This window comes from Oncorhynchus gorbuscha, linkage group LG22, assembly GCF_021184085.1.
Source record: "Oncorhynchus gorbuscha isolate QuinsamMale2020 ecotype Even-year linkage group LG22, OgorEven_v1.0, whole genome shotgun sequence".
In the NCBI taxonomy this organism is placed as follows: Eukaryota; Metazoa; Chordata; class Actinopteri; order Salmoniformes; family Salmonidae; genus Oncorhynchus; species Oncorhynchus gorbuscha.
In genome coordinates this window covers 49,684,654-49,701,871 of record NC_060194.1, presented here as the reverse complement: position 1 = coordinate 49,701,871, position 17,218 = coordinate 49,684,654, and the positions used below count along the sequence as shown (strand labels likewise).

General features: G+C 48.1%; 1 protein-coding gene across 1 annotated transcript in view; it reads left to right on the top strand.

Moving 5' to 3' along the window:
• The first annotated feature begins 448 nt into the window (after positions 1 to 448).
• The window catches only part of LOC124009342 (zinc finger FYVE domain-containing protein 9-like), a 50,760-nt gene continuing 33,990 nt past the window's right edge, over positions 449 to 17,218 (top strand). Inside the window, 3 exon segments of the mRNA XM_046321034.1 lie at positions 449 to 1,276; positions 10,827 to 11,141; positions 11,345 to 11,452. Of these exon segments, the coding sequence (XP_046176990.1) occupies positions 11,383 to 11,452 (70 nt within the window). The 5' untranslated portion in view covers positions 449 to 1,276; positions 10,827 to 11,141; positions 11,345 to 11,382.

Sequence of the window (17,218 nt, the reverse complement as noted above, 5' to 3'; positions counted from 1 at the left end):
GCTCCTAACTGACTTACCTGGTTAAATAAAGAATCACAAGACAACAGAATAGACCCTCACCAGGAATGTGTGACAGTGTACAGGCTATTTTCTACCCTAGGTCACCTCTTTGCCTGACAGCCAGACTGTGATACCTCTGGTTCAAAGTCTGTGATTAATGCCATAGGTTTGGAAAATACCTCTCACAAACCAGAATGTTAAATATAATTATATTTGAACATACTTTTCCAAGGTTGTCCGTGTGGTTGGTACTTTTGCAGGGAGGAAGGTGAGACACTATGTATCCACAGAGAAGTATAACTAAGTCACCTGTTCAGAGCGCAGGTCACCTGAGACATGCGCACCAGATGAAAACAGACGCGTTCATACCTGCCGAGATCGTGCACGTGTTTACATGGTTCTATCTACGCATGCTTCAGGTGAGCGCTTTGAAAAGTTGATCTAATTCTACTTTCCTGCGGATATATTCTCTCACATTCCTTCCTCCAAAAAGGACCAACCGCACGGACAAACAAGTTCACATGTAATTTAATTCAATATACTGTCTGGAAACAACTTTCCTGATCGTTAATTTCTGCCTGACATAAGAATTCATTGCAAATTCAACATCGGGGCTTCAGGCTAATGCATCATTGCATGGTTCCACAGGCAATGTGAAAGCCTATATCAAAATGATTGCCATCGGTTACGTTTAATTATGGCGAGACGGAGTTCTATCTCATATGTAGTACACTACTTTTGACTGCGTTGAACTAGATAGGGAATTGGGTGTCGTTTTAAGACGTATTTCCTCAGGATCAAGGGGCGCTGTGCTGCTGTTTATTCTTGCTCTGGCTTTGCGGCCTTTTCTGTTGCCTGGAAAAGCCTTCTCGCAAGGTTATGAAATGAGTGTCATTTTGACTTAACGGTGGAGCTCGTTTTTTAATCCTGGACTCGGTCACTATTCGGATGGGTTGAGCCAAGATGTCGTGCTTTTTACTGCTGTCGCAGCTCCGGTAACCGTTCCTCATGTTAACCCTTGGGGGAGGAGGGATTCTTGAGTGCTGTCGCACAACTATTACTTTCCGACTTCTGCTGTTCGAGTCTGGCAACAACAGAACTGGAAGTGGTTGTGGGTTTTGGTTTTCACGGCGATACTTGTAAAATCTCTTTTTTTTAAAAAGGCGATCGTTGTAAATGATCTCTCTGCGTGTATGTATGTGTGTGTAAGAGAGAGAATGAGGGATACCAACGGGAGGATTTCGTGGCACTACTCGGGATGATGGGAATTCCACCGGTGAGTATAGTTTATACCGTCGGTTTGTTTTTCCATGTAATCTAGTCTCTGACGGTACACAGTCACTAGGCTTCGGCCATTGCGTTGAGTCCTAGTGCTGGGGATTATGTATTATACTTATGGCAGTCTGGAAGTCCTCATTATAAGATCTGATAGGGACATTTTTTATAAAGATGACGCATATGTGACTAATTGTAACATTGCCTACCAAACGTTGAGTAGCAAAGCCACACAAACAACATTAGCAGGCGAGCTAACAGACGGGATATAACGCCAGCTAATGTCTTGGCTGGTAGTGGACTACATTTAGACTGCTTTAGGGTGTCCGCTTTGTTCAGAAACAATCGGTGCCCCAGGCTTTTAGCCATAATAATAATAATAATAATATAGGACGATATGCCTGTCCATGGTCACAGCAACACAGTAGCCCTGGTCAACTCGACCAGCCGCAACATTATACTGGTGATTTACAGGAGACAATATATCCGTTGTCCAAAACAGCTACTTGGAAACATTATCTCTGGTGCTGCTATTTAGCTACATTTGATCACGTTGATGCAACATTGTAGCCTTCGCGTTATTGACTGTAACTTGTGCTGCCTCTGCATTACATTTAGGTTTTAGCTACTAGCATATGACCCCGGGATCAGACCCTTGTGCTGATGGCAAACCCCATAAACTGCCTGGCCACAAGTTAACCATAAACGACTAACTAGCTGTTGCTTCTTTTAATGATAGCTTAGCTATTAAGTTATAGTATATTATGAAATGTAACGACCTAGGGTTCCATTATTGTTGACAAGGTACTGAATGTGACTTAGGTGGAGCTTATGTTTGGCCTGTTGTGGCTTCAACTACTTCACACAGCTGTTGTTGGGTAAGTGGTTCCCGGAGTGGTGTAGTAGCGTACTTTCAAGAGGCCAGACTAACTATCAACTGTTTAATGGAATAATAATAATAATAATAATATGCTTAAGTATTGAACTCATTCCTTGTGTAGGATGGTTTGTTAGATTAAGTGGAAGATCCTGGCCTATCCAAGAAGCTAGGTGACGTATTTATCATGCGTCTTGAAGTTGGATTGCAGATTGATCCGTTCAGCCTTTGTAGATCCCCATTTTTAAAAAGAGAACATGGACCAGTTCCCTTATTCACAAAACATCTCAGAAAAGGTTCCAGGAATCCAGTTAACCTGTTTTATAAGACTAAAAATACTCCCAGCTCAGAGTAGGTTTTAGGATGATAAGACACTGCTCAGAGTAGGTTTTAGGATGATAAGACACTGCTCAGAGTAGGTTTTAGGATGATAAGACACTGCTCAGAGTAGGTTTTAGGATGATAAGACACTGGATGGTTTTAGGATGATAAGACACTGCTCAGAGTAGGTTTTAGGATGATAAGACACTGCTCAGAGGATGATAAGACACTGCTAGGTTTAGGATGATAAGACACTGATTAGGATGATAAGACACTGCTCAGATAAGACACTGGTTTTAGGATGATAAGACACTGCTGGATGAGGATGATAAGACACTGCTCAGAGTAGGTTTTAGGATGGTGATAAGATGATAAGACACTGCTCAGAGGAGGTTTTAGGATGATAAGACACTGCTCAGAGTAGGTTTTAGGATGGTGATAAGACACTGCTCAGAGTAGGTTTTAGGATGGTGATAAGACACTGCTCAGAGTTGGTTTTTAGGGTGATTGTTAAGACAGTTCACAGTTATTAGCTTAGTGCAGTGGTCTCCAAGGCATTCCTAGTCGATCGCCAAACATTTCTGTAAAAAAACAAACAAAGATAAAGCCTTGTGTTTCTACTTTTATTATTTGTTTTGTGTTGTCGGTGCACTTGATTTAGCAGGTTTAGTGTCGGAAGGCAAAGTGTTCCCATTTTGAGTCATTTCATGTGACTGAAGGTAGAACTTCTACACGCCAGGCCTCGAGAACAAGTGCACCTACAGGCCTACCATTGGCCAATCGGATTGCTCTGATCACCGTGACTGCACCGTTTCCTCGAGCCATAGACTGTAAAAAGATAACCTTGAGCTCACTGACAAGTTGATACTGTGAGATTTCAAAACTGTTAAAACCATGTGAAGGCTTCAACGAATCCTGTGGCGCGCTGCTGTTTTTATGAGTATGTTCAAGTTGTTACTCAGCACTGTCAACACGTTGTTCAACACTTTATCTTTATTAGCTATAACATGAGGTTTCTCCCTACTTCCACTCACGCTACAACCTGCACTGCAGCTGTCATGAATGACTACAACCGGCCCTGCAGCTGTCATGAATGACTACAACCATCACTGTCATGAATGACTACAACCATCACTGTCATGAATGACTACAACCATCACTGTCATGAATGACTACAACCATCACTGTCATGAATGACTACAACCATCACTGTCATGAATGACTACAACCATCACTGTCATGAATGACTACAACCATCACTGTCATGAATGACTACAACCATCACTGTCATGAATGACTACAACCATCACTGTCATGAATGACTACAACCTGCACTGTTATGAATGACTACAACCTGCACTGTCATGAATGACTACAACCTGCACTGTCATGAATGACTACAACCTGCACTGTCATGAATGACTACAACCTGCACTGTCATGAATGACTACAACCTGCACTGTCATGAATGACTACAACCTGCACTGTCATGAATGACTACAACCTGCACTGTCATGAATGACTACAACCTGCACTGTCATGAATGACTACAACCGGCCCTGCACTGTCATGAATGACTACAACCGGCCCTGCAGCTGTCATGAATGACTACAACCGGCTCTGCAGCTGTCATGAATGACTATGCTTCATGCATAGATTTTGTTTTGACCCATAACAGGAGGAGTAAAATCTCTCATCAGCATTTGTGGCCACAGCCTCTGATCATAGTTCAGTCGTCCTACTTTGAGAAGCTTGATACATACGGAACCGGGTATTTAGTTTTTGACAAGGCTAAATAACAATCTGAGACTGTGTTTGTAGATGTGAAGATGAATATTGGACTGTAATCAGAAAAGACTTCTATGCAGTCATCATCCAGTATATTGATGTTGTTAAACTAGTCAACGTTTACCTTGGTCAATGCTGGTCTCATCTGACCTCTCTCCCGTCTGGAGGGCGGATAGTAACTCACACAGGAGATACAGTATTTACTAACGCTTGATGTCTTAACTATGGGGTGGTTCCTCGCGGCAGAACCTCCTACGGGGTGGTTCCTCGCGGCAGAACCTCCTACGGGGTGGTTCCTCGCGGCAGAACCTCCTACGGGGTGGTTCCTCGCGGCAGAACCTCCTACGGGGTGGTTCCTCGCGGCAGAACCTCCTACGGGGTGGTTCCTCGCGGCAGAACCTCCTACGGGGTGGTTCCTCGCGGCAGAACCTCCTACGGGGTGGTTCCTCGCGGCAGAAACCTCGCGGCAGAACCTCCTACGGGGTGGTTCCTCGCGGCAGAACCTCCTACGGGGTGGTTCCTCGCGGCAGAACCGGGGTGGTTCCTCGCGGCAGAACCTCCTACGGGGTGGTTCCTCGCGGCAGAACCGCCTACGGGGTGGTTCCTCGCGGCAGAACCTCCTACGGGGTGGTTCCTCGCGGCAGAACCTCTACAGAATCAAAAGTAGTGCACTATTTAGGGTTTAGTTGGGGACCCGGCCTATGGTGGGATGTCTTACCTATAGAATGGGGGGGGGGGGCTTCAGACTGACTTCTCTGATGTAGGTTGTGGTCTGTGGTAGCTTGTTCCTACTGGGGGTTGTCTCTGACAGGCAGCTTGTTCCTACTGGGGTTTGTCTCTGATGACAGGCAGCATGTTCCTACTGGGGTTTGTCTCTGGGGATGTGTTCCAAATGGCACCTTTATTCCCTTCATAGTGCCCTACGTATGATGGGCTCTGGTCAGTAGTAGTGCACTATATATATATATATATATATGAGAGAGAGAGCACCCCCTTCCTCTCTGTACCCCTGCCACACACACATGTCTCAGCATTTAAATCTCAGGCTTTAGTCCTCTTCATGTCTTGTCTTAGTAGTTTCACACAGAAAGAGAGAGAACAAGGGTTGTCTGTCTTGTCTTAGTATGAGCAGTGACTGCATTATTGGGTGGGGGGGCGGTCAGAGCAGTGACTGCATTATTGGGTGGGGGGCGGTCAGAGCAGTGACTGCATTATTGGGTGGGGGGCAGTCAGAGCAGTGACTGCATTATTGGGTGGGGGCGGTCAGAGCAGTGACTGCATTATTGGGTGGGGGGGTAGTCAGAGCAGTGAGTGATTGGGGGGTGGCAGTCAGAGCAGTGACTGCATTATTGGGTGGGGGGCAGTCAGAGCTGCTCTGGCCCCCAATGGTGGAACAAACTCCCTCACGACGCCAGGACAGCGGAGTCAATCACCACCTTCCGGAGACACCTGAAACCCCACCTCTTTAAGGAATACCTAGGATAGGATAAGTAATCCCTCTCACCCCCCTTAAGATTTAGATGCACTATTGTAAAGTGACTGTTCCACTGGATGTCATAAGGTGAATGCACCAATTTGTAAGTCGCTCTGGATAAGAGCGTCTGCTAAATGACTTAAATGTAAATGTAAATGTAGAGCAGTGACTGCATTATTGGGTGTAAATGTAGAGCAGTCAGAGCAGTGACTGCATTATTGGGTGGGGGGCAGTCAGAGCAGTGACTGCATTATTGGGTGGGGGGGGGGCAGTCAGAGCAGTGACTGCATTATTGGGTGGGGGGCAGTCAGAGCAGTGACTGCATTATTGGGTGGGGGGCAGTCAGAGCAGTGACTGCATTATGGGGGGCAGTCAGAGCAGTGACTGCATTATTGGGTGGGGGGCAGTCAGAGCAGTGACTGCATTATTGGGTGGGGGGCAGTCAGAGCAGTGACTGCATTATTGGGTGGGGGGCAGTCAGAGCAGTGACTGCATTATTGGGTGGGGGGGGGCAGTCAGAGCAGTGACTGCATTTCAGAGCAGTGACTGCATTATTGGGGGGGGGCAGTCAGAGCAGTGACTGCATTATTGGGGGGGGGGGGCAGTCAGAGCAGTGACTGCATTATTGGGGGTGGGGGGGCAGTCAGAGCAGTGACTGCATTATTGGGGGGTGGGGGGCAGTCAGGGGGCAGTCAGAGCAGTGACTGCATTATTGGGTGGGGGTGGGGGGCAGTCAGAGCAGTGACTGCATTATTGGGTGGGGGGCAGTCAGAGCAGTGACTGCATTATTGGGTGGGGGGGGCAGTCAGAGCAGTGACTGCATTATTGGGTGGGGGGGCAGTCAGAGCAGTGACTGCATTATTGGGTGGGGGGGCAGTCAGAGCAGTGACTGCATTATTGGGTGGGGGGGGCAGTCAGAGCAGTGACTGCATTATTGGGTGGGGGGGGGTCAGAGCAGTGACTGCATTATTGGGTGGGGGGGGCAGTCAGAGCAGTGACTGCATTATTGGGTGGGGGCGGTCAGAGCAGTGACTGCATTATTGGGTGGGGGGGCAGTCAGAGCAGTGACTGCATTATTGGGTGGGGGGCAGTCAGAGCAGTGACTGCATTATTGGGTGGGGGGGGCGGTCAGAGCAGTGACTGCATTATTGGGGGGGGGTGGTCAGAGCAGTGACTGCATTATTGGGTGGGGGGGCGGTCAGAGCAGTGGGGGCGGTCAGAGCAGTGACTGCATTATTGGGGGGGGGGGGCGGTCAGAGCAGTGACTGCATTATTGGGGGTCAGAGCAGTGACTGCATTATTGGGTGGGGGGGGCGGTCAGAGCAGTGACTGCATTATTGGGTCACCCAGGGCGGTCATTGTCCAGTGACTGCATTATTGGGGGGCGGTCAGACAGTGACTGCATTATTGGGGGCAGTCAGAGCAGTGACTGCATTATTGGGGGGGGGCAGTCAGAGCAGTGACTGCATTATTGGGGGGCAGTGGGGGGGCAGTCAGAGCAGTGACTGCATTATTGGGTGGGGGGGCAGTCAGAGCAGTGACTGCATTATTGGGTGGGGGGGCAGTCAGAGCAGTGACTGCATTATTGGGTGGGGGGGCAGTCAGAGCAGTGACTGCATTATTATTATGGGGGGGCAGTCAGAGCAGTGACTGCATTATTGGATGGGGGGGGCAGTCTGATGGGGCAGTGACTGCATTATTATGGGGGGGGCAGTCAGAGCAGTGACTGCATTATTGGGTGGGGGGGGAGTCCAGCAGTGACTGCATTATTGGTGGGGGGGGCAGTCAGAGCAGTGACTGCATTATTGGGTGGGGTGGGGGCAGTCAGAGCAGTGACTGCATTATTGGGTGGGGGGTGGGGGCAGTCAGAGCAGTGACTGCATTATTGGGTGGGGGGCGGTCAGAGCAGTGACTGCATTATTGGGTGGGGGGGCAGTCCAGCAGTGACTGCATTATTGGGGGGGGGCGGTCAGAGCAGTGACTGCATTATTGGGGGGGGCAGTCAGTGCAGTGACTGCATTAGACCAGCAGTCAGAGCAGTGACTGCATTATTGGGTGGGGGGGCAGTCAGAGCAGTGACTGCATTATTGGGTGGGGGGCAGTCAGAGCAGTGACTGCAATATTGGGTGGGGGGGCAGTCAGAGCAGTGACTGCATTATTGGGTGGGGGGGCAGTCAGAGCAGTGACTGCATTATTGGGTGGGGGGTGGTCAGAGCAGTGAGTGATTGGGTGGGGGGGCGGTCAGAGCAGTGAGTGATTGGGTGGGGGGGTGGTCAGAGCAGTGAGTGATTGGGTGGGGGGCGGTCAGAGCAGTGAGTGATTGGGTGGGGGGGGCGGTCAGAGCAGTGAGTGATTGGGTGGGGGGGCGGCGGTCAGAGCAGTGAGTGATTGTGGTGGGGGTGGTCAGATCAGTGAGTGATTGGGGGGGCGGTCAGAGCAGTGAGTGATTGGGGGAGGGGGCGGTCAGAGCAGTGAGTGATTGGGGTCAGAATTTCTTGTTTGACTTTTGTCACCCAGTGTGTCATTGTCCCGTCATCACTTTACCTAACGTCCACTGTCATGGTTACAAGGACGCGCCCTTAATGGCACCCTATTCCCTATATAGTGCACTACTTTAGACCAGAGTCCTATGGGGCCCTATTCCCTATATAGTGCACTACTTTAGACCAGAGTCCTATGGGGCCCTATTCCCTATATAGTGCACTACTTTAGACCAGAGTCCTATGGGACCCTATTCCCTATATAGTGCACTACTTTAGACCAGAGTCCTATGGGACCCTATTCCCTATATAGTGCACTACTTTAGACCAGAGTCCTATGGGACCCTATTCCCTATATAGTGCACTACTTTAGACCAGAGCCCTATGGGACCCTATTCCCTATATAGTGCACTACTTTAGACCAGAGCCCAATGGGACCCTATTCCCTACATAATGGACTACTTTAGACCAGAGCCCAATGTAACCTTATTCCCTATATAGTGCACTACTTTAGACCAGAGCCCAATGTAACCCTATTCCCTATATAGTGCCCTACCTTATGGGGCGGGCCAACCCTGCTGTGTTTTTGTTTTTTACCTTTATTTAACTAGGCAAGTCAGTTAAGAACAAATTCTTATTTTGAATGACGGCCTAGGAACAGTGGGTTAACTGCCTGTTCAGGGGCAGAACGACAGATTTGTACCTTGTCAGCTCGGGGATTTGAACTTGCAACCTTCCGGTTACTAGTCCAACACTCTAACCACTAGGCTACGCTGCCGCCTCTACACTCTAACCACTAGGCTACCCTGCCGTCTCTACACTCTAACCACTAGGCTACCCTGCCGTCTCTACACTCTAACCACTAGGCTACCCTGCCGTCTCTACACTCTAACCACTAGGCTACCCTGCCACCTCTACACTCTAACCACTAGGGTACCTGCCCCCTCTACACTCTAACCACTAGGGTACCTGCCCCCTCTACACTCTAACCACTAGGCTACCTTGCCACCTCTACACTCTAACCACTAGGGTACCTGCCACCTCTACACTCTAACCACTAGGCTACCCTGCCACCTCTACACTCTAACCACTAGGCTACCCTGCCACCTCTACACTCTAACCACTAGGCTACCCTGCCACCTCTACACTCTAACCACTAGGCTACCCTGCCACCTCTACACTCTAACCACTAGGCTACCCTGCCGTCTCTACACTCTAACCACTAGGCTACCCTGCCGCCTCTACACTCTAACCACTAGGCTACCTGCAGCCTCTACACTCTAACCACTAGGCTACCCTGCCACCTCTACACTCTAACCACTAGGCTACCCTGCCACCTCTACACTCTAACCACTAGGCTACCCTGCCACCTCTACACTCTAACCACTAGGCTACCCTGCCACCTCTACACTCTAACCACTAGGGTACCTGCCCCCTCTACACTCTAACCACTAGGCTACCCTGCCACCTCTACACTCTAACCACTAGGCTACCCTGCCACCTCTACACTCTAACCACTAGGCTACCTGCCACCTCTACACTCTAACCACTAGGCTACCCTGAGATGTTGGATGGGGCGGGGCCAACCTTACCACATACTGTACATCTCCAGCAGCATTTTCTAGTAGCAACCTCCAGTGTCTTCCACCCTGCAGTGTGTGTGGGGAGGGGGAGGGGGGGAGCTTGCATCTCAAACTAAGTGGAAAATGTGTGGAGTCGGCTTCTTTTTGTAAAGCAGTCACCTCAGAATATCAGGTCTCTGGTGTAAAGCCTGGGTCTCTCCTCTCTGGTTTATTGTCCTTGTTTATACTGTCATGACCCTGAAGTTGAAACGGTGTAGGTTTTACTCTGGCCAGGAGTGTTACTGTAATCCAGCTCCTATTGGCCATGTTACTGCAGTTCAGCTCTACTGTTCTGCTCCTATTGGCCATGTTACTGTAGTCCAGCTCCTATTGGCCGTTTTACTGTAGTCCAGCTCCTATTGGCCGTGTTATTGTAGTCCAGCTCCTATTGGCCGTGTTATTGTAGTCCAGCTCCTATTGGCCGTGTTATTGTAGTCCAGCTTCTATTGGCCGTGTTATTGTAGTCCAGCTCCTATTGGCCGTGTTATTGTAGTCCAGCTCCTATTGGCCGTGTTATTGTAGTCCAGCTCCTATTGGCCGTGTTACTGTAGTCCAGCTCCTATTGGCCGTGTTACTGTAGTCCAGCTCCTATTGGCCGTGTTACTGTAGTCCAGTTCTACTGTTCTGCTCCTATTTATCTCTACCACTTCTCCCTGAAGTGTGCACTCGTTCACTACCACTTCTCCCTGAAGTGTGCACTCGTTCACTACCACTTCTCCCTGAAGTGTGCACTCGTTCACTACCACTTCTCCCTGAAGTGTGCACTCGTTCACTACCACTTCTCCCTGAAGTGTGCACTCGTTCACTACCACTTCTCCCTGAAGTGTGCACTCGTTCACTACCACATCTCCCTGAAGTGTGCACTCGTTCACTACCACTTCTCCCTGAAGTGTGCACGCTTTGTGAGAGAGATACAGGTGACGTAAATGGACACAAACTACGGGCCATTTCTTGACGAGCTCAAGTGTGCCATGTTTTTGTCGTTGCAGGTATGGGCGCTTGGCGCTGGCCAGACTAGATGAGGAAGTGAGGCTGAGAGAGAGGTCAGCAGAGAGACAACGGCTATCTGGGACTGCGGCAGGAAGAGGACCTTTGGGCAGAGGAGAGAGAGGTCAGCAGATAGACAACGGCTACCTGGGACTGCGGCAGGAAGAGGACCTTTGGGCAGAGGAGAGAGAGGTCAGCAGATAGACAACGGCTACCTGGGACTGCGGCAGGAAGAGGACCTTTGGGCAGAGGAGAGAGAGGTCAGCAGATAGACAACGGCTACCTGGGACTGCGGCAGGAAGAGGACCTTTGGGCAGGTGAGGGGGGAAGGGACTGAGAAGCTTTTGAGTAGATACTACCTGGGACTGCTTTTGAAGACTACCTCTGGGTGGTGGGGAGAGGAGGGGGGCTGAGAGTAGCCTGGGGAGAAGAGACTACATGGGACTGCTACTGGAGAGGACTTCTAAGGGGAAGGGGAGTCATACTGATGGCTATGTTGTTAACCCTGTGGTATGAACAGGTTCCTGCAGCGTGTGTCAGGGTGGAGTTACCTGACCCATGGAGAATTACTTCCAGACAGAGGCCTTCAACCTGGACAAGGTGCTGGATGACTTTGAACAGAACCAAGGTGAGACCAATTAACCAATTAGCCAATTATCAATGAAGCAATCAGATGTACTGTTGCTGGGCTGAGAGTCGATTCTCCTCTTCTCTCCAGAGTTTTATAGGGTGTGTTATGTGGTTATTAAAGGAGGGTAACTGTGGAGAGGGAATGCAGAGAATAGGATCAGCCTCTCCCTCAGGGTTCTGGGTAATTGGTGTCATATATATTTGGGTTGAGGTGTGTGCGAGCACTTGTCTGTGTGACGTTCACATCGTTCTTCATTTTTAAAGGGTGTTGAATCTGGAGTCCTTAACGGTGGATCTGTCACATCCGTTTCCCATTAAATCCCATTAACCCATTAAGCGTCCGAATACAACCTTACAGTGATATGCTTACTTTACAAGCCCTTAACCAATGAGAGTTAAGAACATATTGACCTAATAAACTAAAGTAACACAATAACAACGCTATATATACAAGGGGTGCCAAGTCAATGTGCGGGGATAGAGGTTAGTTGAGGTAATTTGTACATGTAGTTAGGGGTATAGTGACTGCATAGATGATAAACAGCGAGCAGCAGCAGTGTTTAAACAGGGGGCAGCAGCATCAATGTAAATAGTCCACGTGGCCATTTGATTAAGTGTTGAGCGGTTTTATGGCTTGGGGATAGTAGCTGTTAAGGAGCCTTTTGGACCTAGACTTGACGCTCCGGTACCGTTTGCTTTAGCGGTAGCAGAGAGAACAGTTTGATTTGGGTGACTGGAGTCTGACATCGCCTAGTATATAGGTTCTGGATGTTAGGAAACTGATGTACTGGGCCGTACGCACTAGCCTCTTTGCCGCCAACTGCCAAGCAGTTGACATACCAAGAGGTGATGCAACCGGTGATGCTCTCGATGGTGCAGCTGTAGAACTTTTTGAGGATCTGGGGACCCATGCCAAATCTTTTCAGTCTCTTGAGGGGGAAAAGGTTTTGTCGTGTCCTCTTCATGACTGTCTTGGTGTGTTTGCACCATTCTAGTTTGTTGGTGATTGGTGATGTGGACACGAAGGAACTTAACTTTCGACCGACTCCACTACAGCCCCGTGGTCCACAATCAGTGATCCACAATCAGCTCATTTTGTATTTCTCACATTGAGGGAGAGGTTGTCTCTGACCTCCTCCCTATTGGCTGTCGGTTATCAGGGCCTACCACTAGTCAGATGGTCCCTGCATGCTTTGAGTACATTTCCTGGTAATCCGTCTAGCTCCGCGGCTTTGTGAATGTTGATCTGTTTAAAGGTCTTGCTCATACTACCGAGAGCGTTATCACACTGTCGTCCGGAACAGCTGATGCTCTCATGCATCCTTCAGTGTTGCTTGCTTCGAAGTGAGCATAAAAGGCAACTAGCTCTTCCGGTAGACTTGCGTCACTGGGCAGCTCACGGCTGGGTTTCCCTTTTGTAGTCTCTAATGGTTTTCAAGCCCTGCCACATTAGGACTCCCGAGTGTCGCAGCGATCTAAGGCACTGTAAGTCAGGCATCACTACAGACCCTGGTTCGATTCCAGGCTGTATCACAACCCGGCCGTGATTGGGAGTCCCATAGGGCAGCGCACAATTGGCTCGGCATCGTCCGGTTCAGGGTTTGGCCGGGGTAGGCCGTCATTGTAAATAAGAATTTGTTCTTAACTGACTTGCCTAGTTTTAATAAAATGAAAATCAACATCTGATGAGCGTCAGTTGTACAGATTAGTGTCCCTGAAAGCAGCAGCTCTAGCCTTTAGCTCAGTGAGGATGTTGCCTGTTACCCAAGGCTTCTGGTCGGGATATGTAATAATGATAATAATATATGCCATTTAGCAGACGCTTTTATCCAAAGCGACTTACAGTCATGTGTGCATACATTCTACGTATGGGTGATCCCGGGAATCGAACCCGCGTTACAAGCGCCATGCTCTACCAACTGAGCTACAGAAGGACCATGTACACCGTCACTGTGGGGACGACGACGTCGTCGATGCACTTATTGATGAAGCCGATGACTAAGGTGGTGCATTCCTCAATGCCATTGGGTGAATCCCGGAACATTTTCCAGTCTGTGCTAGCAAAACAGTCCTGTAGCATCTGACCACTTCTTTATTGAGCGAGTCACTGGTACTTCCTGCTTTAGTTTTTGTTTGTAAGCAGGAATCAGGAGTATATATTTATGGTCAGATTTGCCAAATGGAGGGTGAGGGAGAGCTTTGTACGCGTCTCTGTGTGGAGTAAAGTTGGTCCAGAGTTTATTTTTTTTCTTCCTGGTTGCTGATGTGACAAACCGGATTTAAGTTCCTCCACTGCTTCTGGGTTTGTTGTTTGGGACAACGAGATGTTCCTTCAAACAACCAACGCTGTGGGGCCTTGCGAGCGTTTTAAAGTTAAATGTTATGCACAAAATGTCAAACAGTTAGATGTGTTCCAACACTTGTTCATGGATGGAAGTGTCCTTTAACTAACTAACTAACTAACTAACTAACTAACTAACTAACTAACTAACTAACTAACTAACTAACTAACTAACTAACTAACTAACTAACTAACTAACTAACTAACTAACTAACTAGTCCAACAGCATGTCCTGATCATCAAAGCAACTATCAGGTCTATTTGACTGACTGTTGTATAGTCCACGTTATTGTGGAATCGCATGCACCCCCCCCCCCCTTTAAATATTGATTTACAGAGTATTGACCCCTTGACTTTTTCCACATTTTTGTTAGGTTATGGCCTTATTCTTTTTCCTCATCCATCTACACATAATAGCCCATAATGAAGCCATGAGGTCAAAGGAATTGTCCTTAGAGCTCTGAGACAGGATGGTGTCAAGGCACAGATCTGGGGGAAGGGCACCAAGGACACAGTGCCAATGTCATTCTTAAATGAAAGAAGTTTGGAACCACCAAGACTCTTCCTAGAGCTGACCACATTGCTAAACTGAGCAATCAGGGGAGAAGGGCCTTGGTCAGGGAGGTGACCAAGAACCTGATGGTCACTCTGACAGAGCTCCTCGGTGGAGATGGGAGAACCTTCCAGAAGGACAACCAGTTCTGCATTTCTCCACCAATCAGGCCTTTATGGTTGAGTGGCCAGACGGAAGCCACTCCTCAGTAAAAGGCACATGACAGCCCGCTTTGAGTTTGCCAAAAGGCCCCTAAAGGACTCTCAGATCATGAGAAACAACATTCTCAGTTCTGATGAAACCAAAGTTGACGCTTGGCATTCAGGCCAAAGACGTCACGTCTGGAGGAAACCAGGCACCGCTCATCACCTGCCCAATACCATCCTTCTGGTGAAGCATGGAGGAGGTGGCAACATCATGCTGTGGGGATGTTATTCAGCTGGGACTGGGAGACTAGTCAGGATTGAGGGAAAGATAAACAGAGCAAAGTACAGAGATCCTTGATGAAACCTGCTCAGGACCTCAGACTGGGGCGAAGGTTCACCTTCCAACAGGACAACGATCCTAAGCACACAGCCAAAGACAATGCAGGAGTGGCTTCGGGACAAGTCTCTGAATGTCCTTGAGTGGCCCAGCCAGAGCCTGGACTTGGCATCTCTGGAGAGACATTAAAATAGCTGTGCAGCGATGCTCCCCATCCAACCTGACAGAGCTTGAGAGGATCTACAGAGGAGAATGGGAGAAACTCCCCAAATACAGGGGTGTCAAGCTTGTAGCTTCCTACCCAAGAAGACTTGTGGCTGTAATCGCTGCCAAAGGTGCTTCAACAAAGTACTGAGTAAAAGGGTCTGAATACTTCCACTATCGTTCAAAAGTTTGCGGTCACTTAGAAATGTCTTTAAAAAAAAAAAGAAAAGCAACATTTTTTGTCCATTTAAAATAATATCAAATTGATCAGAATTACAGTGTAGACATTGTTAATGTTGTAAATGACTATTGTAGCTGGACACGGACAATTTATTATGGAATATCTAAATGGGTGTACAGAGGCCCATTTATCAGCAACCATCACTCATGTGTTACCATGGCACGTTGTGTTGGCCTTTTAAAATTATAAACTTGGAATAGCTAATTGGTCATTAAAAAAACATTTTGCAATTATGTTGGCACAGCTGGAAACTGTTGTACTGATTTTAAAGAAGTAATCAAACTGGCCTTCTTTAGACTAGTTGACTATCTGGAGCATCAGCATTTGTGTGTACGATTACAGGCTCAAAATGGCCAGAAACAAAGAACTTTCTTCTGAAACTCGTCAGGGGGGGGACCAGTGGTGGCGCCCGGGGGGGGGGGGGGGTCGTTTCACCTTTTGTGGATCTCAGCTTCTTCTTTTCCGACATCATTGTATCCAGTGGATAGCACAGTACAGTGTCTACTGTGTGTTGTTGCTGACTGTGTCTATTTAAGACTAGTGCAGAGATCAGCAGTATAGGGTTGGAGCCATGCTGTGATGAAGCTGGATGGGTCATAAAGAGATTGTTTTTCTCCCCCCGCTGTTCCTGAAAGGTGACTCACCGTCGGGGGTGTGTGTGTGTGTGTGTGTTATGGGAAGCGAATGTTCAGGAATGTCGTCGACTCCCACATTCCTCAGACTGTATTCATGTACCAGAGTGATTGATGGGTCTCAGAGGAGAGAGGGAGAGAACAGGGGAGGAGGGATGGAAGAGCACAGAGGGCGAACGGCAGAGAGAAGCCTCTTACTGGCGCAGAGTCCACTATGGGCGATGCTTGCCCACCCCTCAGTTTCATTTGCGGAGGCTTTCCATAGACACAAGTGATGGGCAGAGCGGGTTTTGTGTAGCTCTGGGTTGTCTGGGTTGTAGTCATTAAGGGAAACCGTTTTTAAACGGAAGCAAACAGACACTAGTTTCTTTTGGACAAATTCAGTTCCCTCTCCGTTCCGTTTGCTTCAGTTTTTTAAAGGAATGTTTTGTTTCAGAATCGGCCTAATGAGTACGCCCCAGGGCAGCCCCAGGGCATGTTCAGTACAAAAACAAAAAAATGTTTTGGAAAGCTGCAGATAGAACTGACATGATTCCTTGAGTCAGAGGTTTGTTCTACATATCTATCTGAACATTTGCCAACGTTGTGTCCTGCTGAATGCAGCCCTGGAACATGCTTGTCCCTATGTGAAGCCAAAAATAACAAATCATTCATTTAATTTGTAAAGAGCATTTCTCACACCCAAGGCACACATTTTAAAAATGATGATGATAAAGATGATCCAGAACTGAGACTACAATCAAAGCTATATACGGGTCCAGAGGAGAACCGGATTAGCTGAGGTCCTTGAGAGCTTTTCTAAAGAGCACGTTCTTAAGCCTTAGAGGACAGAGACCCTGCGGCCCTGATAACTTAACAAAAATAGAAATGCAGTAATTTCAATAATTTTACTGTTTGTTTATATAAGGAAATCAGTCAATTGAAATAAATTAATTAGGCCCTGATCTGCAGTTGAGGCCAGTTGGATGTACTGCCAAATTGTCTAAAATGATGTTGGAGGCGGCTTATGGTAGAGAAATTAACATTAAGTTATCAGTTCTGGTGGACATTCCTGCAGTCAGCACGCCAAATGCACATTCCCTCAACTTGAGACATCCTGTGGCATGTGACAAAACTGCACATTTTAGTGGCCTTTTTATTGTCCCCAGCACAAGGTGCATTTCTGTAATGAACATGCTGTTTAGTCTGCTTCCTTGATATGCCACAGCTGTCAGGAGGATGGGTTGTCTTGGTAAAGGGAGAAATGCTCACTAACAGTGACGTAAATATTTGTACAGTGCATTCAGAAAGTATTCAGACCCCTTGACTTA